The 25,586-nt window shown below is 43.1% G+C and overlaps 1 protein-coding gene across 4 annotated transcripts in view; it reads left to right on the top strand.

Annotated features, from left to right (window-relative positions):
* The first annotated feature begins 1,349 nt into the window (after positions 1-1,349).
* LOC124007943 (fragile X mental retardation syndrome-related protein 1-like) overlaps positions 1,350-25,586 on the top strand; it is a 30,397-nt gene continuing 6,160 nt past the window's right edge. The window contains exons 1-11 of one of the 4 annotated variants that reach the window (XM_046318835.1): positions 1,350-2,053; positions 14,263-14,315; positions 17,200-17,293; positions 18,139-18,225; positions 19,514-19,662; positions 20,025-20,118; positions 20,350-20,466; positions 20,562-20,732; positions 20,838-20,916; positions 22,118-22,227; positions 22,845-22,931. In XM_046318835.1, the coding sequence (XP_046174791.1) occupies positions 2,003-2,053; positions 14,263-14,315; positions 17,200-17,293; positions 18,139-18,225; positions 19,514-19,662; positions 20,025-20,118; positions 20,350-20,466; positions 20,562-20,732; positions 20,838-20,916; positions 22,118-22,227; positions 22,845-22,931 (1,092 nt within the window). In that variant the 5' untranslated portion in view covers positions 1,350-2,002. Of the gene's footprint in view, positions 2,054-14,262; positions 14,316-17,199; positions 17,294-18,138; positions 18,226-19,513; positions 19,663-20,024; positions 20,119-20,349; positions 20,467-20,561; positions 20,733-20,837; positions 20,917-22,117; positions 22,276-22,844; positions 22,932-25,586 lie in introns of all 4 variants that reach the window. The other 3 variants (XM_046318836.1, XM_046318834.1, XM_046318833.1) reach the window with 3 other exon arrangements.

Below are 25,586 nucleotides of genomic sequence, written 5' to 3'. Positions count from 1 at the left end.
GAAGAGGAGTGCTGACCGCCAACGCAGTGGGGCTCCCTGCTTCCTGCGCCTGACTTCTTCCTCCACTACACCCCGGCGTTACACCATTCTTGCTCTTTTTCAACTAAATGGTTTATGTCACCATAGATCTCCATGTGGCAAAGTCATTATAGCTGTCACTATTCTTGACCTGTGAAACCTAGTGTCTAGTCACCACAGCTGACCCTTCAGGCCGGGATGACATTCCCCCTGTTCCCCCAGATCACGCTTAAAGGGGAAACCTGCAGTTCACACAATAACAAAGAGGCCACCGGACCGCTCTTTTTGGTAAAAAGCTGAGGGATAGCACTAGAGAAATGTAACTACTCTCAAACTCGTAGAAAAAGCTATGGATGCAAGGACAGAAGTTTTAACCATGTTTTAAAGCTATACAATGTTTTTTTTTTACAATTGGATTGATTACAAACAATGGAGTAAAGCATGCTTATATTTTGTGTTCTGATGGAGTGTGACAGTTGAACTAAGCTCCTGCTGCGTTAATAAGTGATATTCTTCAAGATTCAATTGGTATAACGTTATAGCATTCATTTCAAAGTCCAAAGATGGATGTAGCAATTGCTGATTAACCCCTTTAAATTAATCAGATCAGCACTACCACTTTGAGACACTTTTTGAATAGGTGCCCTGGTCCATAATAGTCATTCATGGTCCCTCAGATGGGGTTTTGTAACTTTGGTTCTTGCATAATGTAACAACTGACTGGGCACTGATTGGTAGAGGGCTCAGTCAGCTGTTTACAAGCTCTCCTTTACAGGTTTGGCAGGGGTAAGCCCTCATTGTATAAAAAATACCTCTTAACTAGGACTGGACATGGAGGCCGTTTTTCTGAAAGTATGTCACTTCACTTGCAAATGTGAATACCTGCATTTTCACATTTCTATATACCCGGTAGCCTACTAATGGATCTAAAAAAAAACATGCAAAGTGTAACATTATTTTTCTTCCACAAATATTTATTTCATATGAATATGAATGTGGTCTGCACATTTATGAACGTGATTTGATAATTTTCATAGACTACCCCTGGACTCAATTAAATCACAATAAGGATGGGAATGTAGAGGTCCACAAGATTAGCTTGCCATTTTAGCCAGTAATTTTGGTAACATAACTGACAGGCAGTATCTCCAATAGAGATGCCTAAAATAGATATTTGGCGCAATTATTGGATGAAACACAGACCGGCCTCTAACTGTTGAACCAATGAAAAATATCTATATTTGATTTGCGGTCATGTTGACCAATAATAAGTCAGTATGCTATTTTGGGTGTATCTTTCAAGAATGCGGGGTGGGCTTATCGAGATCATTCAGTACCTCACTGATGTACTCTGTCGGCGTGCGTTTGAGGGACGGGTGGTTGGAGTATTAGGAGTTGTCGGGCGATAGTGCACCACAAACGCTTAGTTCGGGAGGATACTTTTTTTGCTAAAATATACTTAAAAACAACAAAAGGAATCCCAGCGATGACTTAATACAGTAACTTCTCTCCGACTGCTGCATGTATACGCCTGTTTTGGCATCCTTCAAGTGACGGAATCAAGGTGTCGGTGATAGCTAGCTGCTTGCTAACATCTTCCTTTCACATAGCATCATTAGCTTTGAAGCACATTGCAACTAGACCGCCGCGGGCCCCCTCAACGCAGGACAGCACCTTGCTAGTGCTGTTGCACGCTAGCTAACAAAGGTATCGTCGATAGTTTGCTAACGTTAGCTAGGTAGTGAGCTAACGTGAAGTTGACCGCTGGAGACGCTAACGTTAGCTATTCGTTGATCCCATAATCAACACCCAACTCCCCGATCCCTTCACCCCTCTCCCTCCACCTCCCGAAACACTGGAAATCCACAAGCGGCCGGAGAGCGGCGACGGGCCAGCGGCAGATAAGCTGGGGGTGGTACCGGAACCGCACGGAGTCGTAGCGGCTCAATCAGAGAAGCCCAGTCGTGCGGACCTACCGACGACTATGGACGGGCTGGCGGTGGAGGTTCGCGGTTCGAACGGGGCCTTCTACAAGGTAAATTAAATAGTGCAGTGATTAACGTTAGCTAAGGATGCACAACTGGTAAACAATTGCAAATATTTATGTCGACAGAGTTTTGTTCTAACTAGCTAGCAAATACCAACTAGCGTTGGTAACGTTAACTAACTAGCTGGCATATTTGGTTAGCAGCATCATTCATTGAGAGTAGGCCCAAAAAATGTTAAGATCGCTATTCCTAGATTTTTTTTGTTGTTCATCAGGCCACCGTTGGCCATTGTGGAGCACGCTTGTTGTGGCCTGGTTTTGGTCAATTCCAAATGTCAATTTTACACTTTGTTGGCTGTCTTGAGGTAGTCAGCTAACCATCTTCTCGGGGCACTCCTTTCTTTGGTAGGAGTTGCTAGCTAATCACTCACATTTGCTAGCGAGAATAAGGGCGGTGGAAGGATGGGCAATCTAAAATGTTCTGAGATCTCGACCTGTTTGTTTACTGTCCCGGGTGAGACATAGCAAAGTAAGTAGCCTAACTGACGTAATGTATTTGATTCGTCTTTCGAAGCAGGTACCTACCATAAAGCTGTTAAATTATTTCCACTTTCTCACATTGTTCCCCAAGTTTTTTTTCTAACAATTTCTCGTTCAAACGAGGAGGATGAGTCAGCCTACGTTAGTACAGTGAATCAAATTATTTACATTGATAGTTAGTCATATCATGGCTGTTTCCAAACATCACACTACAGTGACAACCAAATTAGGTGACACAACATAAGGGGGTCAATGCATTCATTTTCATTATGAGGATGTCAGTTATTTTATTCAGTGACTAAAGTTGAGTCAAATGACTACATTTAACGTCAGTAAGGCAGAAGTCCCTGTGCAAATGCTTGCTGTAGTTTAGTAAAACAGACAGTTTGTGTACTGGCAGACAGTTGAATAGGCCCTCGTGATTTGCTAATGGTTGAATGGCTCAGTTGAGCCTGCCTGACAGTAACTGAAGAACTGAAGCAGGTGTTGGTGGAACAGGTGATTCTAATCTCAGCACCCTTCCAGTCCAAATTTTCATTCACCCTGTCCTGTTTTTTCTCTAGCTCTGCTCTCCCCTTGTGGTTTAAATCCCTCAAACTCAAACTCTGGACCTCGAAGACAGTTCCACTGCATTTTTTTATTGTTTCCATCTAATTAGGGATGGATTTAGACCTTTGACACCAGGTGGGTGCAATTCATTATCAGGTAGAACAGAACCAACTGGTTCAGGATCTCGTAGGGTAAGAGTTTAATACCCCTGGTTTGGACTATATTTATTCTCCTCCCTCACACCTGTTCTGTTAACTTTGTGACATTTTGTCTCCACGGCCTGAAAGTTTACAATCCATTCACCTTTACAGTGCCTTTAGAAAGTATTCACACCTTTTCACATTTGGTTGCCTTACAGCCTTAATTTAAAATGTATTGAATTGAGTTTATTTTTATGGGTGGGTGGGGGGTCTACACACTACCCCGTGATGTCAAAGTAGAATTGTGGTTTTGAAAATGTTTACCTATTCATTCAAATGAAAAGCTGAAGTGTCAATATGTGTTCAATCCCTTTGTTATGCTAGCCTAAATAAGTTCAGGAGTGAAAATGTGCATAACAAGTCACGTAATTTGCATGGACTCTCTATGTGCATTAAGTGTTATAACATGATTTTTGAATTACCCCATCTCTGTACTCCACACATACAATTATCTGTAAGATCCCTAAGTAGAGTAGTGAATTTCAAACACAGATTCAACCACAAAGACCTGGAAGGTTTTCCAATGCCTTGCAAAGAAGGGCACCATTGATAGATGGGTACAAAAAAAACCCACATTGAATATACCTTCGAGCATGGTGAAGTTCATCACGCTTTGGATGGTGTATCAATACATCCAGTCACTACAAATATACAGGCGTCGTTCCTAACTGTTGCCGGAGAGGAATGAGGGTTACGCCGGGATTTCACCGAGGCCAATGGTGACTTTAAAACAGTTACGAAGTTTAATGGCTGTGATATGATAGCACTGAGGATAGATCAACAACATTCTAGTACTCTACAATACTAACCTAATTGACAGAGTGAAAAGGAAGCCTGTATAGAATAAAGTAATGTGGCAAAGCAATTCACTTTTTGGCTTGAATACGAAGTGTTCGGGGAATATCCAACACATTTCTGAGTATAACCACTAATTTCCAGCATAGCGCTGTCTGCATCATGTTGTGGGTATGCTTGTAATAGGTAAGGACTGGAGTTTTTCAGGATTAAAAAATTGAATGGAGCTAAGCACAGGGAAAATCCTATTGGGAAAACCTGTTTGTCTGCTTTCCATCAGACTCTGGGAGATTAATTCACCTTTCAGCCGGACAATAGCCTAAAACACAAGGCCAAATCAACACTGAAGTTGATTAGCAAGAAGACAGTGAATGTCAGAGTAGCCAAGTTAGATTTGACTTAAATCTACATGAACCTATTGCAAGACCTGAAAATGGTTGTCTCTGAATGATTAAAAAAATAAACAACAATGGGCAAATATTTGCTCTTAGACTTAACCAGAGTCTCAACTGTAAACACTGCCAAATGTGCTTCAAAGTATTGACTCGGTTGTAAATAAGATTTCTGTGTTCTATTTAAAAAACATTTTTTTTATCCCTTTTTCTCTCCAATTTCGTGGTATCCAATTGTTTAGTAGCTACTATCTTGTTTCATCGCTACAACTCCCGTACAGGCTCGGGAGAGACGAAGATTGAAAGTATGCGTCCTACGATACACAACCCAACCAAGCCGCACTGCTTCTTAACAGATCGCCATCCAACCCGGAAGCCAGCCGCACCAATGTGTCGGAGGAAACGCCGTGCACCTGGCAACCTTGGTTAGCGCGCACTGCGCCCGGGCCACCACAGGAGTCGCTGGTGCACGATGAGACAAGGATTTCCCTACCCGCCAAGCCCTCCCTAACCCGGACAACGCTAGGCCAATTGTGGACCTCCCGGTCGTGGCCAGTTACGACAGAGCCTGGACGAGAACCCAGAGTCTCTGGTGGCACAGCTGGTGCTGCAGTACAGCGCCCTTAACCACTGCACCACCTGGGAGGCCTTTGTGTTCTATTTGAAACAATTTTGGTGAGAAAAAATCTCACTTTGTCCTTACGCATTATTTTGTGTAGATGAGTGAGAGTCAATTTTTATCCATTTTGAATTTGGGCTGTAACACATGTTGATTTTAAATCCAAGGGTATGAATACTTTCTGAAGGCACTGTACTAATCTCCTCTCATTCTTGTTCATATCAAGCACACATATCAAGCGTTTTCGACATCCCTTTAATTTATCTAGGAAACCTGTGAGAGCCCTTTGACTTCTTTATATATACACAATATCAGTCAAAAGTTTGGACAGCCCTACTCATTCCATTGTTTTTCTTAGTTTTTACTGTTATCTACTTTGTAGAATGATAGTGAAGACATCAAAACTATGCAATAACACATTTGGAATCATGTATTAACCCAAAAAGTTAAAAAAAATATATTTGACCTTCAAAGTAGCCACCCTTTGCCTTGATGACAGCTTTGTTTACTCTTGGCATTCTCTCAACCAGCTTCATGAGGTAGTCACCTGGAATGCATTTCAATTAACAGGTGTGCCTTGTTAAGTTTGTAGAATTCATTTTGTTAATGCATTTGAGCCAATCAGTTGTCTTGTGACAAGTTGAGGGGGTAGTAGTACAGACGATAGCCCTATTTGGTAAAATACCAAGTCCATATTATGGCAAGAACCGCTCAAATAAGCAAAGAGAAATGACAGTCCATCGTTACGATAAGACATGGTCAGCCAATCTGGAAAATTTCAAGAACTTTGAAAGTTTATAAAAGTGCAGTCGCAAAAACCAACAAGTGCTATAATGAACCTGGCTCTCACGAGGACTGCCACAGGAATGGAAGACCCAGAGTTACCTCTGCTGCAGAGGATATGTTTATTAGTTACGAGCTTCAGAAATTGCAGCCCAAATAAATGCTTCGGATTTCAAGTAACAGACATCTCAACATCAACTGTTCAGAGGAGATTGCTTGAATCAAACAAAGCTGTCATCAAGGCAAAGGGTGGCTACTTTGAATAATAAAACATCAAAATATATTTTGATTTAGAATTTGATTGTTTACTACCTGATTCCAAATGTGTTTTCATCGTTAAGTCTTCACTTATTCTACAATGTAGAAAATAGTAAAATTAAAGAAACCCTTGAATGAGCAGGCATGTCCAAACTTTTGACTGGTTATGTATATATGTATTTATTGGGGTGGCAGGTAGCCTAGTGGTTAGCGCTTTGGGCCAGTAGCTGAAAGGTTGTTAGATTCAATCCCCGAGCTGACAAGGTCAAAATCTGTCGTTCTGCCCCTGAACAAGGCCGTCACTGCAAATAAGAATTTGTTCCTTAATGACTTGCCTAGCTAAATAAAAAATGACATAAACTATAGTTAAGTTTGGGGTCACTTGGAAATGTCCCTTAAAAAAGCACTTTTGTCCATTAAAATAACATCAAATTGATCAGAAATACAGTGTAGACATTAATGTTGTAAATGACTATTGTAGCTGTAAATGGCAGATTCTTTTTTTAATGGAATTTCTACATAGGCGTACACAGGCCCATTATCAGCAACCATCACTCCTGTGTTCCAGTGGCACGTTTTAGCTAATCCAAGTTCATTTTAAAAGGCTAATTGATCATTAAACTATTTTGCAATTGTTAGCACAGCTGAAAACTGTTCTGATAAAATAAGCAATACAATTGTCCTTTCGACTAGCTGAGTGTCTGGCGCATCAGCATTTGTGGTTTCGATTACAGGCTCAAAATGGCCAGAAACAAAGAACCAACTGCTGAAACTCATCAGTCTACTATTGTTCTGGGAAATGAAGGCTATTCCATGTGAGAAATGTACGAGATCTTCAGTTTCCTGGCTAGCGCTGTGTACTACTCCCTTCACAGACAAGTGCAAACTGGCGCTAACCAGATGAGAAAAAGGAGTGGGAGGCCCCGGTGTACTTGTCAGATTACTCAATTGTGCACAAGTGTCTAGTTTGAGAAACAGACACCTCGCAAGTCCTCAACTGGCAGATTCATTAAATAGTACCCGCACAACACTAGTCTCTAACGTCAACAGTGAAGAGGCGACTTCGGGATGTTGGCCTTCTCAAATAACTTCTCAATATTTAGTAAATTTCGAGAGAACGTGGGAAAAAATATAATTAGCGGTGGGGATAGGCTTCCATAGTCTCTCCCTGTGTATTCCTAAAGTTAAGGATGCACGATATATCGTTATCAGACGATATTCGCAAAAAATGCCAACATCTGTCGTGTGCAAAGCTGACTTGCATACCTAAATAATGTAGGTACATGACGTAATGACGCCACGTAAAAAAAATAGTGCTACACGTGCAACACACCATTCCTAACCTACCCTACAATGTCTGCTGTGTGGATCAAGCAGTCAAGCAGTCATTTGAAAGAGTAACAATTTCAGCGAAACGACAACTTGAAGGCGAAGTCCATTAAAGCCAAGATAATTAATTTAATTGCCCTTGACAATCAACCGTTCTGTCATGGGTGACGTTGGCTTTCGCCGACTGGTCAAGTACCGGTTAACACTACCAAGTGTGCTATTTTTCCGATAATGTCCTACTGGAGTTGCACAGTAATAGCATCACTGCTATTAGCTTCATGACATGCATACTATGGAATGGTGTTTAGCTTTTTGCGTGTCAAAAAAGAGACGGTAGCACTGTCAAAGCTGTACAAAAAAGGCAGCAAACACTGGCCACGAACAATGTTTACAATTCCGCGTTGGTAATAAAGCATAATTTGTTCGACTGCAACTTCTGTGTTAGCTAGCTTTAGCTTGGTACCTAGCTAGCACCAATACAACCAGCCTGAAAACAATGACCAGTAAAAACTGCAGTCATTTTCATTATTCTTAGCAATGATTTAGGAATCCTTGTAAGTATTGACTAGGTTGCCAGTTGTTGCTCACCTATTGAAATTGAACTTCAGTTCACGAAAATGAATATCTAGCCAGCTACCTAAACCTGTTGCCCAAAGCTAATGTTATAAGTAGCCAGCAAGCTTCATGTGGCTAGTGAGGGCTTGACCGGGTTGTGTGTTGTGAAGCTAGCCAAATTAAGGCATAGGCATAATAGTGGAATTTGCAGTTTGTCAATGACTGATGCAAATTAATACAAATAGTAGAATTGTACCATACTTTCATTTTGAACGCTAACCGCAAAGTCCATTATTGTCGCTAATCCTTATTGTGGCTAGCTTCACTGAGATGGGTCCAGCCCTCATTAATCAAATAAGAATAGTCTTATAAATTAGGGTTATTTTAGATGACAGCTATATAGTTAGCTAGATTGTCATTTTGATATGTTTTTGGGGAAGAACACTGTTTGCACAAGTTCCACAGATGTGTGACTAACAGAAATGGAATAATGTGTCCCTGAACAAAAGGGGTCAAAATCAAAAGTCTGTATCTGATGTGGCCACCAGCTTCATTAAGTACTGCAGTGCATCTCCTCCTCATGGACTGCACCAGATTTGCCATTTCTTGCTGTGAGATCTTACCCCGCTCTTCCACCAAGGCACCTGCAAGTTCCTGGATATTTCTGGGGGGAATGGCCCTAGCCCTCACCCTCCGATCCAACAGGTCCCAGACGTGCTCAATGGCATTCGGGTCCGGGCTCTTCGCTGGCCATGGCAGAACACTGACATACCTGTGTTGCAGGACATCACGCACAGAACGAGCACTATGGCTGGTAGCATTGTCATGCTGGAGGGTCATGTCAGGAAGGGTACCACAAAAGGGAGGAGGGTGTCTTCCCTGTAACGCACAGCATTGAGATTGCCTGCAATGACGTCAAGCTCAGTCTGATGCTGTTACACACCGCCCCAGACCATAAGGGACCCTCCACCTCCAAATCGATCCCACTCCAGAGTACGGGCTAGAGGTCGACTGATTAATCGGAATGGCCGATTAATTAGGGCCGATTTCAAGTTTTCATAACAATCGGAAATCTGTATTTTTTTTTAAAATGTATTTTTTTTAAGACCTTTATTTAACTAGGCAAGTCAGTTAAGAACACAATCTTATTTTCAATGACTGCCTAGGAACTGTGGGTGAACTGCCTTGTTCAGGGGCAGAAAGACAGATTTTTCACCTTGTCAGTTCAGAGGATTCAATCCTGCAACCTTACAGTTAACTCGTCCAATGCAATAACGACCTGCCTCTCTCGTTGCACTCCACAAGGAGACTGCCTTTTACGTGAATGCAGTAAGCCAAGGTAAGTTGCTAGCTAGCATTAAACTTATCTTATAAAAAACAATCAATCATAATCACTAGTTAACTACACATGGTTGATATTACTAGATATTATCTAGCGTGTCCTGGGTTGCATATAATCTGACTGAGCATACAAGTATCTAAGTATCTGACTGAGCGGTGGTAGGCAGAAGCAGGCGCGTAAACATTCATTCAAACAGCACTTTTGTGCGTTTCGCCAGCAGCTCTTCGTTGTGCGTCAAGCATTGCGCTGTTTATGACTTCAAGCCTATCAACTCCCGAGATGAGGCTGGTGTAACCGAAGTGAAATGGCTAGCTATTTAGCGCGTGCTAATAGAGTTTCAAACGTCACTCGCTCTGAGCCTTCTAGTAGTTGTTCCCCTTGCTCTGCATGGGTAACGCTGCTTCGATGGTGGCTGTTGTGTTGCTGGTTCGAGCCCAGGGAGGAGCGAGGAGAGGGACGGAAGCTATACTGTTACACTGGCAATACTAAAGTGTCTATAAGCACATCCAATAGTCAAAGGTTAATGAAATACAAATGGTATAGAGGGAAATATTCCTATAATAACTACCACCTAAAACGTCTTACCTGGGAATATTGAAGACACATGTTAAAAGGAACCACCAGCTTTCATATGTTCTCATGTTCTGAGCCAGGAACTGAAACGTTAGCTTTCTTACATAGCACATATTGCACTTTCACCCCTCCAACACTTTGTTTTTGCATCATTTAAGCCAAATTGAGCATGTTTCATTATTTACTTGAGACTAAATAGATTTTATTGATCTATTATATTAAGTTAAAATAAGTGTTCATGCAGTATTGTTGTAATTGTCATTATAACAAATAAATGAATAAAAATATCGGCCGGTTTAAACCGGTATCGGCTTTTTTGGTCCTCCAATATTCGGCATCGGGGTTGAAAAAGCATTATCGGTCGACCTCTAGTACAGGCCCGGTCGACCTCATTTGTGTCTTAAGTTTTCATAACTGTGACCTTAATTGCCTACCATCTGTAAGCTGTTAGTGTCTTAACTCACCCATCCCATCCCGTTAGCGGGATCATTTTCGTCAACATCCGCTGAATTGCCAAATTCAAATTAAATTACTAAAAATATTAAATTTTTATGAAATCACAAGTGCAATATAGCAAAACACAGTTTAGCTTGTTGTTAATCCACCTGGCGTGTCAGATTTCAAAAAAGCTTTTCAGCGAAAGCATACCAACCGTTGATGTAAGGACCTCTCTCTCAGCAGACAGAACATTACAAACCGCTAGCAGCCAAGTAGATTGGTCACAAAAGTCAGAAAAGCAGTAAAATTAATCGCTGACCTTTGATCTTCGGATGTTTGCACTCAGGAGACTCCCAGTTACACAATAAATGTTCCTTTTGTTCCATAAAGATTATTTTTATATCCAAAATACCTCCATTTGTCAGTTGTGTGAACTGCAGGATTCCCCTTTAAGTGTGATCTGGAGGACCAGGGGGAATGTGGTCCCTGCTTGAGGGGTCAGCTGTGGTGAATAGACACTAGGTTTCACAGGTCAAGAATAATGACAGCTATAATGACTTTGCCACATGGAGATCTATGGTGACATAAACCATTTAGTTGAAAAAGAGCAAGAATGGGAATGTCATTGGTTGATCTTGCTCTTTGTTATCTATCATGCAGGCTGACTATTGTGATGGCACACTTGGATTTGGGGAGTTTGTCCCATTCTTCTCTGCAGATTCTCTGTCAGATTTGATGGGGAGCATTGCTGCACAGCTATAGCAGTTCTGTTATACTCACAGACAATATTTTGACAATTTTGGAAACTAGGGGTTTTTCTATCCTAATCTGATAATTCTATGCATATTCTAGATTCTGGGCCTGAGAAATAGGCAGTTTAATTTCGGTACGTTTTTCATCCAAACATCAAAATACTGCCCCCTACACTCAAGTTAACGACCGTTCCACAGGTGCATGTTCATTAATTGTTTATGGTTCATTAAACAAGCATGAGGAACAGTGTTTAACACTTTATGATGAAGATCTGTGAATTTATTTGGATTTTTACAATGTTCTTTGAAAGACAGGGTACTGAAAAAGGGATGTTTAACAAAAATGTAATTTGTATATGTATAGATCTGTTTTTCTTGAGCACATGGTCATGGGGCCAAATAAATTGTGGACAGGAACTTAACCACAAGAGGCCCAAATGGATATATTGGACTAAAACACCATTTCAAACCTTGCTTAAATCTTCTATACGATCACATGTACACTATATATACAAATGAATGGATTTGGCTATTTCAGGCACACTCGTTGCTGACCGGTGCATAAAATTGAGCACACAGCCATGCAATTGCCATAAACAAACTGAAGAGCTCAGTGACTTTCAACACGTTTCCAACAAGTCTTTCAAAATTCTGCCCTGCTAGTGCTGCTCTGGTAAGTGCTGTTATTGTGAAGTGTAAGCATCTAGGATCAACAACGGCTCAAGCCGCCAAGTGGTAGGGCACAATCTCACAGAACGGGACCGCGGAGTGCTGAAGCGCTTAGCGTGTAAAAATCATCCGTCTTCGGTTGCAACACTCGCTACTGAGCTCTCAAACTGCCTCTGAAAACAATGTCGGGAGCTTCATGAAATGGGTTTCCATGGCCGAGAAGCAACACACAAGCCGAAGATCACCATATGCAATGCCAAGCGTCGGCTCGATTGACAAAGCTCGCTTCCATTGGACTCTGGATCATTGGAAGCGCATTCTCCTGGAGTGATGAATCACTCTTCACCATATGGCAGTCCGATGGACAGATCTGGGCTTGGCTGATGCCAGGAGAATGCTACCTGCCTCAATGCATAGTGCTAACTGTAAAGTTTGAAGGAAGAATGTCTCGGGCTGTTTTTCATGGTTCGAGCTTGGTCCCTTTAGTTTCAGTGAAGGGTAATCTAAACGATACAGCATACAATGACATTTTACAAAGAGAGTAGACATTGTACAAAGTGCTTCCAACTTTGTGGTAACAGTTTGGGGAAGGCCCTTTACGGTTTCAGCATGACACTGCCTCCTTGCACAAAGCTGTTCCATACAAAAATCTTTTGTCGATCGGTGTGGAAGAACTTGTCTGGCCTACACAGAGCACTGACCTCAATCCCATCGAACACCGTGGGGATGATTTGGAACGCCGGCTGCGAACCAGCCCTAATCGTCCTGACATCGGTGCTCGGCCTCAATAATAATCTTGTGGCTGAATGGAAGCAAGTCCCCGCAGAAGTGTTCCAACTTCTAGTGGAAAGCCTTCCCAGAAGATTGTAGGCTCTTATAGCATTATGCGTGGGAATACTTTGGAACAGATTTCCAATATTCAAGTGACTTGCAGATTTACTGGCATTTGTGGTCTTGTGTCCAATATTAAAACAGAATAAAAAATACCTTCCTTACACAGGTGCTTACAGAGACGTCGTCCTCAGGGTTGTGTAGAGTAGACCTGGCACCCCCACGCCAGAGTGGTCCGTCTTTGGGCATGTGGGGAGTTATTCTAGTGCAACACATGGCCGGAGAAGGAGTGACCTCACTGTACCACCGGGAATGACACTCTAACCTCTGCACTCATGCCAAAAGGCATGCCTGACCTTTGACCTGGTAGTAAAATGAACACCATTCATTAGAACTACAGTAAGCCATGTATTGGAATATACTATGCCCGTCTCCTTTCATCAAACAAGGCAGCTATCCAACGTGTTTTATCTTCTTCTACCCCCCCCCCCCCCTCTGGTAACCACTAGCTAGCTCGTCTCTGTAGCACTAGCCTGCAGTTTGAGTGACAGCAACACAGACAGTGGCAGTTTGAATTGCACTGTCACAACACAATCTGGCGTCCCTCTGGCTCATTGGCCGTCTCTCTCTGCCTAAAAGTGGCAGCAGTAGAACTCAAGTTATTGTTAGATTGTGTAGTATAAGGGAATCTGATGCTATCACTTGTAAGGCCTTTCAGTATGCATAACGCCTGCGCTGCCTCTCGAAACCTTAGGTTTTCTTTCCAGCAGGTGAAGCTCTGACAATCACTCTCCCTCTCAGGCCCTAGTGCCACTGCCAGCGACCTCTTGGCCCCATATAAGGCAGTGTAACACTGAGCACCATGGCAACCTCCCTCCACTACTCCCAACTGTCACCCTTACGGGGAGTTAATGGCACAGTGTGACAGATCTGTGGAGGGCTGACTGATGGATGGGGGACAGATTTGGAGGAGGAGTCTCTTGTAATGGCTGTTGATCCAGTATCACTTAACTTTCTCCAGTGGGGAGGGTCGTGTTGTGCACTTTTGATCTGCGTGCACGCTTGTGCAGTCGGGCCTAGGGTTGTGACGGTCATGGAATTGGGGATAGCTGCCAGCCAAATCACTGCGGTCGCCGTAGTAACCGTTCGAACAGCAACACATTTTTACTCCTGTTTTCTCCTCTGCTCCTGACTGCATGTACCGCAATACAAATCGAATGTATAATACGGGCGTCCTCATTCAAGTCAGAGACTATAATGAGTGGACTGGCGACCATTGCAAGTGTGCGCATGGGAGCAAAACGAGGTAAAAGGATGTGTAACCTTCAATGTGCCGTGATTTGTTGATTCAACTCAACAAATGACAAACACTCCATTGCGTGAGCCACTTTGGTCAACATTTGAATAAACATTCTACGTTTTTGCAAGGCGCAACAATGTTTCCTCACATTGAGTCCATGTTACTGTAGAAAAGGACTCGACTGCACGAATGCCCCGCCGCCCCCTCTTCAGTCAGCCATTTGTTCCACTGGTTTTATTTTCAGGACTCTTCATCCATAACCGTGCCAGACCTAGAGACCTTTTTCTACCCTCTGACATGCCTACGCATCAACCTTTTCTCCTCTTTTTCAGGGGTTCATCAAAGATGTCCATGAAGACTCACTCACAATAGTATTTGAAAACAAGTAAGTTGTTATTTACACTCATGACGTGTAGTAGCTCCTCTATTTGTGAGTTACTGAGTCACAGGTTTATTCTAGTTAGACACACACACCAGTCTACCCACGCTGCTCGAGTCATCGCTCTCCTTGTTTGTTTTACTTTCTTCCTCAAATACCCATTTCAGCACCACCTGTGCTCGGGACACGGCTGTCCACAAAACCCTTTATAGTAGCTCCTACCCCTACCCCCCCGTTCCTCTTCCTGTCGTTGACTCTGTCCGTCTGTGGTGTCCCTAAATATAGTCCTCTGGGGTATGCAGGCAGGCGTACTGGACAGTGGCCCCTGACATTCTTGGGATGGTTCTGCTGTTCCCCCCCCCCCCGCCTTGTGGAGGAGTAGCTGTTTGTGTGAGATACTACATGACTGATTGAAACCTGTGCTTTCTATGATTGCCTGCTTTGTTCATATTTTCACCAATATCCTCAACCTGTGTACAGTTCAACCCTATTTTATGTGAAGGCTAGCCTATATTAAAATGATCATGAACCCCCTCACTTCGTGAGCATAAGTATCTTTCTGTGAATTTGTTAACGAAGCTGCAGTCCATTGACCTGTTTTTAGGCCGAGCTCTCGTTTTTAGTGTTTTCGATAAATGCACACACACTACCTCCCCGATATACTAGTTCTGTTCTCCACTGACGTTTATGATGGTGATTCTGATCGTCTCTCTCACTTTGCCTTTATACACACACAGTCTATATGTAGATCATTTATCTACTGTAGATTATAGGTGCCATCTTAGGATCATTACCAAATGTAATTGAGTTACACCCATTAAGTTTATGGCTTTTCCCATTGCAAAAATACAGTTGAATTCAGAAGTTTACATACACTTAGATTGGAGTCATTATAACTCGTTTTTCAACTACTCCACAAATTTCTTGTTAACAAACTATAGTTTTGGAAAGTTGGTTAGGACATCTACTTTGTGCATGACACAAGTCATTTTTCCAACAATTGTTTACAGACAGATTTCACTTATAATTCACTGTATCACAATTCAAGTGGGTCAGAAGTTTACTTATACTAAGTTGACTGTGCCTGTAAACAGCTTGGAAAATTCCAGAAAATGTCATGGCTTTAGAAGCTTCCGATAGGCAAATTGACATCATTTGAGTCAATTGGAGGTGTACCTGTGGATGTATTTCAAGGCCAACCTTCAAACTGAATGCCCCTTTGCTTGACATCATTGGAAAATCCAAAGAAATCAGCCAAGACCTCAGAAAATAAATTATAGACCTCCACAAGTCTGGTTCATCCTTGGGAGCAATTTCCAAATGCCTGATGGTACCATGTTGACCTTAACAAACAATAGTATGCAAGTATAAACACCATAGGACCACGCAGCCGTCATAACGCTCAGGAAGGAGAAGCGTTCATTCTCCTAGAGATGGACGTACTTTGTGAAAAGTGCAAATCAATCCCAGAACAACGGCAAAGGACCTTGTGAAGATGTTGGAGGAAACAGGTACAAAAGTATCTATATACACAGAAAAATGAGTCCTATATTGACATAACCTGAAAGGCTGCTCAGCAAGGAAGAAGCCACTGCTCCAAAACCGCCATAAAAATGCCAGACTACGGTTTGCAACTGAACACGGGGACAACGATTGTACTTTTTTGGAGAAATGTCCTCTGGTCTGATGAAACCAATATAGAACTGTTTGGCCATAATGGCCATCGTTATGTTTGGAGGAAAAAGGGGGAGGCTTGCAAGCTGAAGAACACCAGCCCAACTGTGAAACACGGGGTGGCAGCATCATGTTTTGGGGGTGCTTTGCTGCAGGAGGGACTAGTGCACTTCACAAAATAGATTGCATCATGAGGTAGGAAAATGTGGATATATTAAGCAACATCTCAAGACAAATAGGTATTCCAAATGGACATTGACCCTAAGCATACTTCCAAAGTTGGACAATTTGTGGGCAGAACTGAAAAAGCGCTTTGGAGCAAGGAGGCCTACAAATCTGACTCGGTTACACCAGCTCTGTCAGGAGGAATATGTAAAAATTCACCCAACTTATTGTGGAAGGCTACCTGAAACCTTTGACCCAAGTTGAACAATTAAAAGTCAATGCTACCAAATACTAATTGAGTGTATGTAAACTTCTGACCCACTGGGAATGTGATGAAAGAAATACAAGCTGAAATAAATCATTCTCCACTATTTTGACATTTCACATTCTTAAAATAGTGGTGATCCTAACTGACCTGAGACTTCTTTTTTTTTTTTACTAGCATTAAATGTCAGGAATTGTGAAACTGAGTTTAAGCGTATTTGACGTATTTGACTAAGGTATATGTAAACTTATGTCTTCAACTGTACAATACTCCCTTTCATGGACTGTCACCATGAGATTGGTCTGTCAGCTAGAGAACACCGCCTCAGGCAGCAGGACTATTAAGCCTGATGTTAGGGGTTGACACTCTTTTGGGTCTGTGTTTTGCTGCGTTTCTTAGTAATTTCATTAGGGACTATGTTCTGGAAAGACACACACACACACACACACACACTGACCTTTTTTTACAAGGAGCACGTGTGTGCCCAAGTTAAAATGTAGGTGCACACAGACAATTGGGAGCACAATGAAAAATGACATTCCAGGTCTCTCAGCAAAATATTTCGGTGCATATGCGAGTAAAATGTTCGCACTGCGTGCCCTGCACGCACGCTCATTCAGAGGCCAGAGAAAGTGCTACGGCTAGTGGACTTGTTTCCTGTTATAAATCACATGACCGGAAGAGGGAGTTAGCTGATGTTGTAGTCTTTCAGGTGTCTCCTGTTTGTGAGATGGCTGACCGTTGTGTGTTTGATTGTTTGGCCTCTCTCCCTGTCCCCCTAAAAAGCTGGCAACCAGAGAGACAGCTGCCCTTCAGTGACGTGCGGCTGCCGCCTCCAGCCGACTACCACAAGGACATCGGCGAGGGAGAGGAGGTTGAGGTACGCCAGGCTGTTCATGTCATGTCACAGACCCCACTATCTCCCTCTAGGGTTGCAAAACTGCTTCTAGAAAAGTTCCAGGAATCCTCCAACTGGGATTTCTGGGGGGGGGGGTCGCGGTTTCCCCCCAGTGTTACTGTGATGTCGCGGTTTCCCCCCAGTGTTACTGTGATGTCGCGGTTTCCCCCCAGTGTTACTGTGATGTCATACAGAGTCCCGTACCATACATTAATCCATATCACTATCAACGGTCTAGTTTACTTCCTCTGCCATGATTCCAGTCATTGCTGGAGATTACTACCCATGTGGCAGTTCCCTGCTAGTCCAGAGATTAACCGGAGTCCTGTTCACCACGGCAGCGTGATATAGAGAGAGATTAACCACGGTCCAATTTAGTCACGTGATTAGCCAGCTAGGATTCCATTCATCACAGCAGCACTCATTATCGCCATTGAGACAAACTCATCTCCTTGTCCATATCAATCATTTCTCATACATTTACGATTATCACTTTCCTATACGTTTTTCACACCTGAAAGTGATGGTTTATGCTACATTGATTTCCGAAGAGAGATTCCGTCTTTTTCTAATTGTCCAGTTATATTCCTCTTATTGCTCTGGTACCATCCTTGCTATATGCGTCCCTAAGCAGTTATTAGGGTTGCAAAATTATGGGAACTCCCAGGTTTCCTAGAAATCTTGTTTGGAAGATCCCTATATACAGGAGGAAATGGGCCTAAACAGGAAATCCAGCATTTTTAAACCAGGGACATAGTGGAAGTTTGTATCCCTTGCAGGTATAAACTCTGTCCAGTTTTAATCATCTCTCCTCTACCCCTCCCCAGGTGTACTCCAGGGCCAACGAGCAGGAGCCATGTGGCTGGTGGCTGGCCCGGGTGAGAATGATGAAGGGAGAGGTGAGTCAGGGACTGGTGAGTTAGGGGTTGGGTGCACGCTGGGGCCGGCATGGGGTCGGTGGGGGGGCACGGTGTGTGTTCGTAAGGAGTCGAGTTTCACTCTCTTTTGTGAACAGAGGCATGAAGAATCTCATTCTCAACCAATACTTTAGCTATTTAGTCCTCTTTTCAACATCAAGATCAGTCCATGTCGTCATTTGGTGCACTCGTGTCATGTGCATGTTGTGTGATGAATCAGCGTTTTACACACCCTCATCATCCACTATGGGATATCCCTCAGTCATTCCTTGGCTAGACCGACAGCAGTCTAGTGTAGGTTAATAGGGTCAGCTAAGGCAGCAGGAAGCGCATTGTGTGTTTTAATGCAGGCTGGCCCATACTGTAGGGCCACCCAGACTATACACAGATTCTAGATTCCATATTGACCCCTACACCTGACGCACTTCTGTAGATCAGAAAGCATTCTCTAGGTGGAATTATGGGGGAGGTTTCACCCAGTCTGTGAGAAGGAACTCTAAAGCAACTACCATTGTTTTATACCTATTCAATCCTCTCAGATCTTCAGGAGTGGCGAGGCGTTTTCTTCCCGAGTCGGCCCCCTATTCCCTATATAGTGCACTACTTTTGACCAGAGCTCTGGGAATCAAACAGGCAGACTGACTATAGGTCAGTAGGGTGAGACTGAGGAGGTGTTGGTTATTGAGGCCTCGTGCTGTGTGACGCTAGATACGACAAGGGTGAGACTGAGGTGTTCGTTATTGAGGCCTCGTGCTGTGTGACGCTAGATACGACAACTGCATTTGGATCCATGATTAAGCCCTGTTGGAATGTCTGCTCTGTTTAGTGATGGTTTTAATACTGGCCTAAGAGCATGGCGTGTGGTGTGTTCCTTCTCTCTCCTCCCTCTTTCTCGCTCTCATTCTGAGCCAGAGGGGGCTAGAAAAAGGGCTTGGTTCATCAATCAAATGAATAAAGGCTAAGCTGGATGAAATATTAAAGAGAAGTGCCATTTTTGATTTACTTTCCTTAAAAACCCTATTAATCCTCAATGTGATGGAGAAATAAGTTGTCTGTGGTATGAATGCAGTTTTGGTCATTTTTTTAGATTTGTTGCGGTGTTTGCTGACTAGGTAGTTGGGTAGTATTAACGTGTCTAGCCTGACTGAATATGGCCCCCCCTCCTTATTATTTGGCCCATATGTTCATATGGGTCGGTCTCTATTGATTAAATACTCTTCAGCACTACTTTTATTTCTCTTGCCATTTGTCTCTGAGAACCCTTGTCTCTATTTGAACCCTTCAGTTCTACGTCATCGAGTACGCAGCCTGCGACGCCACATACAACGAGATCGTCACGCACGAACGCATCCGGCCCGTCAACCCCAACAGCCCCTCCTCCCGAAACTCCTTCCACAAGGTCCCCATCGCTGTCCCAGAAGACCTCCGGGACATGTGAGTCTGACCCTGGCACTGCACTACACCAGCCTCACCACTGGTGGCGCTGTAGCACTGCACTCAGACTGACTGTCTATGGGTGTTACTCCAATAGTCACTGCAGTATATTGCTTTGACATGAAATGGAAAACCTATTTCCTATTTAGTGCACTACTTTTGACTGTTCTGTCTCGTAGTGAACTATGTAGGTTATTCGGTGCTATTTGTGAGGGGGTTCTTGTTACAGTTAAATACATTGAAATGTCATCTGAGCTTTGTGTTTGGCCAGGCCAATGGCTCCTCTCTCAGTAGCTACATAGTGCGTTGTTATTGTTGTGAGTAACTGTGGATTCACCCAGAGTTTATTGTTGGACCAACAGCTGTGCAAACGACAACATCCACAAAGACTTCAGGAAAGCCATCGGAGCCAACTGTATATTCTACAGTGCAGCCTCACACGAGCTCACCGTGCTGGTCAGTATCACAACTACTGCTTCCAGGGCCTGTATTCACTAAGCTTCTCAGAGTAGGAGTGCTGATCTAGGATCAATTTAGCCTTTTTAGGTCATTCATACGGTTATATGGACTGGGGGCTTGATCCTATATCAACACAACAACTACGACACGTTTTTAATACGGACCATAGATTTGTCCTTTTTTTCTCTGTAGAAGTAACTTTCTCACACTAATTCTCTCTCTCTCTAGTCAACGAACGAGACGTCAGTAAAGCGTGCTGCTCTCCTGAGCGACATGCACTTCCGCAGCATCCGTACCAAGCTCATGCTCATGTCCCGCAACGAAGAAGCCACTAAACACCTTGAGGTACAAATGCACATCATGTTCATTCAATTAACATGTCATGTGGAGACCGGCCATCAAAATGTTGAGACATACCCCCTTTTCTCCTTGCCCCTCAGACCAGTAAGCAGCTGGCGTCAGCATACCAGGAGGAGGTGAAGGTAAGGGAAGACCTGATGGGTCTGGCCATTGGCTCCCACGGTGCCAACATCCAGCAGGCCAGGAAGGTGCCCGGCGTCACCGCCATCGAACTGGAGGAGGAGAGCTGCACCTTCAGGATCTACGGAGAGGTGTGTGGGTGTGTCGTGTTTGTGCGTGTGTTTAGGAGAGAGAGAGGGGTCTTGGTGTGTGTGTCAGTCTTTGTCTCTGTGTATAATGGATTGTTTGCATTGCAGACTCCAGAAGCAGTGAAACTGGCCAGGGTTTTCCTGGAGTTCAAAGAAGACTACTTCCAGGTGCCCAGGAACCTCGTAGGTGAGTTAACTTCTTGACGCACCCCATCCCGTTAGCGGGATCATTTTCATCAACACCCGCTGAATTGCAGTGCGCGAAATTCAAATGAAATTACTGAACATATTTAATTTTCATGAAATCACAAGTACAATATAGCAAAACACAGCTTAGCTTGTTGTTAGTCTACCTGTCGTGTCAGATTTTGAAAATATGCTTTACAGCAAAAGCAAGCCAAGCGTTTGAGTTTATCGATCACTAGAAAAAACATTATGAACACCTAGTATCAAATTAGCTTGGTCATGAAAATCAGAAAAACAATGTTTTCACTCACGAGACTCCCAGTTACACAAATGTTCCTTTTGTTCCATAAAGATTATTTTTATATCCAAAATACTTCCATTTGTTTGGCGCGGTCTGTTCAGAAATTCACAGGCTCGAGTTGTCACGACATCGCAGACGAAAATTCCAAATAGTATCCGTAATGTCCACAAACATGTCAAACGTTTTTATAATCAACCCTCAGGTTGTTTTTAAAATATATAATCGATAATATATCAACTGGGACAATCACTTTTTCAATAGGAGAGGGAGAGACCATGGCTGCCCCACTCTGTTGCGCAAGCAAAACTCTGCTGGCACCCAGCCATCCACTGATGCGATGTTATCTTTCTCGCTCATTTTTTAAAATAAAAGCCTGAAACTATGTCTAAAGACTGTTCACACCTTGAGGAAGCGATAGGAAAAGGAATCTGGTTGGTATCCCTTTAAATGGAGCGAAGGCAGGCTATGGAACATTGAGCTTTCAAAATAGAAGCCACTTCCTGTTTTGATTTTCCTCCTGTTTTCGCCTGCCATATCAGTTCTGTTATACTCTCAGACAATATTTTGACACTTTTGGAAACTTTTAGAGTTTTCTATCCTAATCTGACAATTATATGCATATTCTAGTTTCTGGGCCTGAGAAATAGGCAGTTTCAAATGGGTATGTTTTTCATCCCAAAAAAATCCAAATCCTGCCCCCTACACTTAACAAGTTAAAGCACATACCCGTGATTTAGTCAATCACAAAATGTCCTGTATATATACATGTATTGAGAAACAATGATACCATCTCAATTGTGCCATTGTTTTTTAATTTTAATATAAACTTGACTCTTTCAACTATTCCTGACTCGTCCAACTGTAAACCTGACTCGTCCACCTTTTCTCCCCCCTCTCCCAGGCAAAGTGATCGGCAAGAACGGAAAAGTCATTCAGGAGATCGTAGACAAGTCTGGTGTGGTTCGGGTCCGGATCGAGGGGGATAACGACAAAAAGCTTCCCCGGGAGGAGGTAGGCAGGCAGGGGGCTGGCAGAGAAGACACTGCCCCTAAACAAGAGGTGAATGGAGCGCTGCGGCCGCTCTAACAATAACCGTACCACGGTGTTAATTACCGCTTCTATGTTTTCACCGTCACCGCCATCGTCTTTGTCAAAATTCTGATCGCTTTCCCAACATTTCCAGAGATTCTGGTTGGAAGATTTCTGGAGTTAGGAGAGAATAAGCAGGAAATCCAGCAGTCCTTCAACTGGGATTTCTGTAAAACCATAAGCTCTGTCTATAGGCTGCCCGTTATCCCATTTCAGTTTCCACAGCATGTCTGTACTGTACGGCACCTGTTCTAGGGGGGTTGGCTGGGGTCTCATCGGTTGGTGTTTGTTGTTCAGTGTGCTTTCTTGTGATTGTGAGCGTACACGCACGTTTTCTAAAATGTTTCCTTCAAAGAGAACCCTCATTCAGCGTATTTCTACATCAACGTAAATACATCGGATCTTTGGCCCTTGCGAAAATGTACAAATGTCCATGACTAAACAGCAGGACTCGCCCTCCTCAAATCCATGACGCGCTCTCCACTAGTAAGACTGCTCTACCAGTCTACTGTCTTAAATCCTCCTCTCCTCCTCTCCAGGGCATGGTCCCCTTCGTCTTTGTGGGAACCAAGGAGAACATCAGCAATGCCCAGGCCCTGCTGGAGTACCATGTGGCCTACCTACAGGTGAGACACAAGCAGAAACCCGTACACAGACCACCAGACAAGTAATAGACACTCAACCCTCTAAGTATTCACTCCTCTTTTTCCACATTTTCTTTACAGGCTGAATTGTATTAAATTGAGATTTAATGATGTCAAAGTGGAATTGTTTGTGGAAATGTTTAGAAATGAATGGAAAGCTGAGATGTCAATACGTGTTAAACCCCTTTTGTTATGGCTTAATAAGTTAAATGGACTCTTTGCAATAGTGTTTAACATTTTTACTACCTCATCTCTGTACCGCTCACACAATTATCTGTAAGGTCCCTCAGTCAAGCAGTGTATTTGAAACAGATTCGACCACAAAGACCAGGGAGGTTTTCAAATGTCTCGCAAAGGACACCTATTGATGGGTAAAAATTTAAAAAGCAGATTATGAATGTCGCTTTGAGCATGGTGAAGTTATTAATTACATTTTGGATGGTGTATCAATACACCCAGTCACTACAAAGATACAGGCATCCTTCCTAACTCCGTTGCCAGAAAGGAAGGAAACCGCTCAGGGAATTCACCACGAGGCCAATGTTGACTTTAAAACAGTGAGTTTACTGGCTGTAATTTGGGAGAACTGAGGTTTGGTCCACGTTATAGTCACAATACTAACCTAAATGAGAGTGAAAAGGAAGCCTGTACAGAATAAAATGTTCCAAAACATGCTTCCTTTTGCAAAATTGCACTAAATTGAAACCCAATGTCCTGGATACAAAGCTTTATATTTGGGGCAAACGCAACACATCACTGAGTACCACTCTTGATATTGTCAAGCATGTTGGTGGCTGCGACGTTATGGGTATGCTTGTCATCGGCAAGGGGGGGTGGGGATAAAAAAGAAACTGAATAATGCTAAGCAACAGACACTGGGAAACAAATTACCCTTCCAGAAGGACAATAACCTAAAACACATGGCCAGTGTACACTGGGGTTGCTTACCAAGGCGACATTATGTTCCTGAGTGGCATAGTTTTGACTTAAATCACTTAAACCCAAGACTTCAAAATGGCTGTCAAGCAATGTTCAATAACCAACTTCAGAGTTTGAATAATTTAAAAGAATGTGCAAATATTGTACAATCCAGGTGTGCAAAGCTCTTAGACTTTCCCAGAAAGATTGTCAGCTGTAATCGCTGCCAAAGTTGATTCTAATCTGTATTGATTTAGGGATTTGAATACTTATGTAAATTTGATTTCTCTTATTTCATTTTCAATAACTTTGCAGGAATGTTTCAACATGTTTTCACTTTGTTATTATGGGGTATTGTGTGTAGATCGAATTCAGGCTGTAACAGAACAATGTGGAGTAAGTCGAGGGGTATGAATTCTTTCTCAAGGCACAGTAAATGTTGACCCTATATGCCTCTGAATATCTACAGTAAGCCTAGGCACTGTGACTGGGCCAATGGCTTGAATATACACGCATGGTAGGCGTTCCCCTTACACATAGTTCTAGGATCAAATTACCCTCCCCCATAACCTTAACCATAGAAGGCTATTAATATCTAACCATGCATTAGCAGGTTTCTAATCTACCTACTTGTGAATATGGGAAACTAGTGATTTTCAATAGATGATGTACTGTACACTGTATGGGGACTTGTGGGGTGGGTGGGGGTTCCAGATTATTTCAGTGGTCACCTGTCCCCCCTCCATCCACCCTTTACCTCCATGTGAAAGCTGCTGAGAGTAGCTCCGTTTTACCCTTACCCTACGTGCTTTTATAAATAGTCCCCTGCTCAGGGTTGGGAAGAGGGGGTAGCGGTGTAGATTACAGGTTATCTGGACCCTAGCCTCCCAAAATAACGCCTCTACCCATCCTTGCACCCCCTTGCTCCTGGTCAGCCACCTCCCTCAAGGGTCAGCTGTTCAGCAGCTGTTGCATTCTGAAGTGACACCCTCAGCCACCTCACCTAACCAAAAGGCCCCAGTGAACTGCTGTCAGTGTACTTGATCCCCAGCCCTTACAGTCCTAAACTGATCCGGCTACCCACAGTCTTGCCCACACTGCAGAACCGAAAAAGAGATGTCACTCTTAAAGGTTTTTTTCCTTCTCAGATAATGAAATTTTACGTCAAACTGTTGCAGTACGGCCCATAAAGCTCCCATCAAAAGTAGTGCACAATATAGGGAATGTGATGCCATTTTGGGATGGGTCCTGTATGTTTCAAAATAAATGTTTGCCAGCCCACAGCGGTCCAGGCTCTTTGCCCACACAATATTTTCTTTCTGTCTATGTTGTAATGAAAGAAGACGAGTCGGCGGCCAGTACTTTCCAATAAACTTCAGTGGACTATTAACAGAATATATTTACTTAAGAATACATATGGGAGCAGTTAGCATAGTGCATCAGGACCCCCAACTGCAACTCGTTTCAACTAGTCTTCCTCAGGCAGCGTATGTTCTAACGTGCTCTGCCCTATAGGAATGTGTCTAGGATGTACACTACCGTTCAAACGTTTGAGGTCACTTAGAAATGTCTTTAAAAAAACAACCCTTTTATCCATTAAAATAACATCGAGTTGATCAGACATTGTTCTAAATGACTATTGTAGCTGGAAACGGTAGTAAAAAAAAAAAATGGAATTTCTACATCGGTGTACACAGGCCCATTATCAGCAACCATCAC

Source organism: Oncorhynchus gorbuscha, linkage group LG21 (genome assembly GCF_021184085.1).
Source record: "Oncorhynchus gorbuscha isolate QuinsamMale2020 ecotype Even-year linkage group LG21, OgorEven_v1.0, whole genome shotgun sequence".
Classification (NCBI taxonomy): Eukaryota; Metazoa; Chordata; class Actinopteri; order Salmoniformes; family Salmonidae; genus Oncorhynchus; species Oncorhynchus gorbuscha.
The sequence above is the reverse complement of the archived record's forward strand: the minus strand, read 5'-3'. Positions and strand labels throughout refer to the sequence as shown.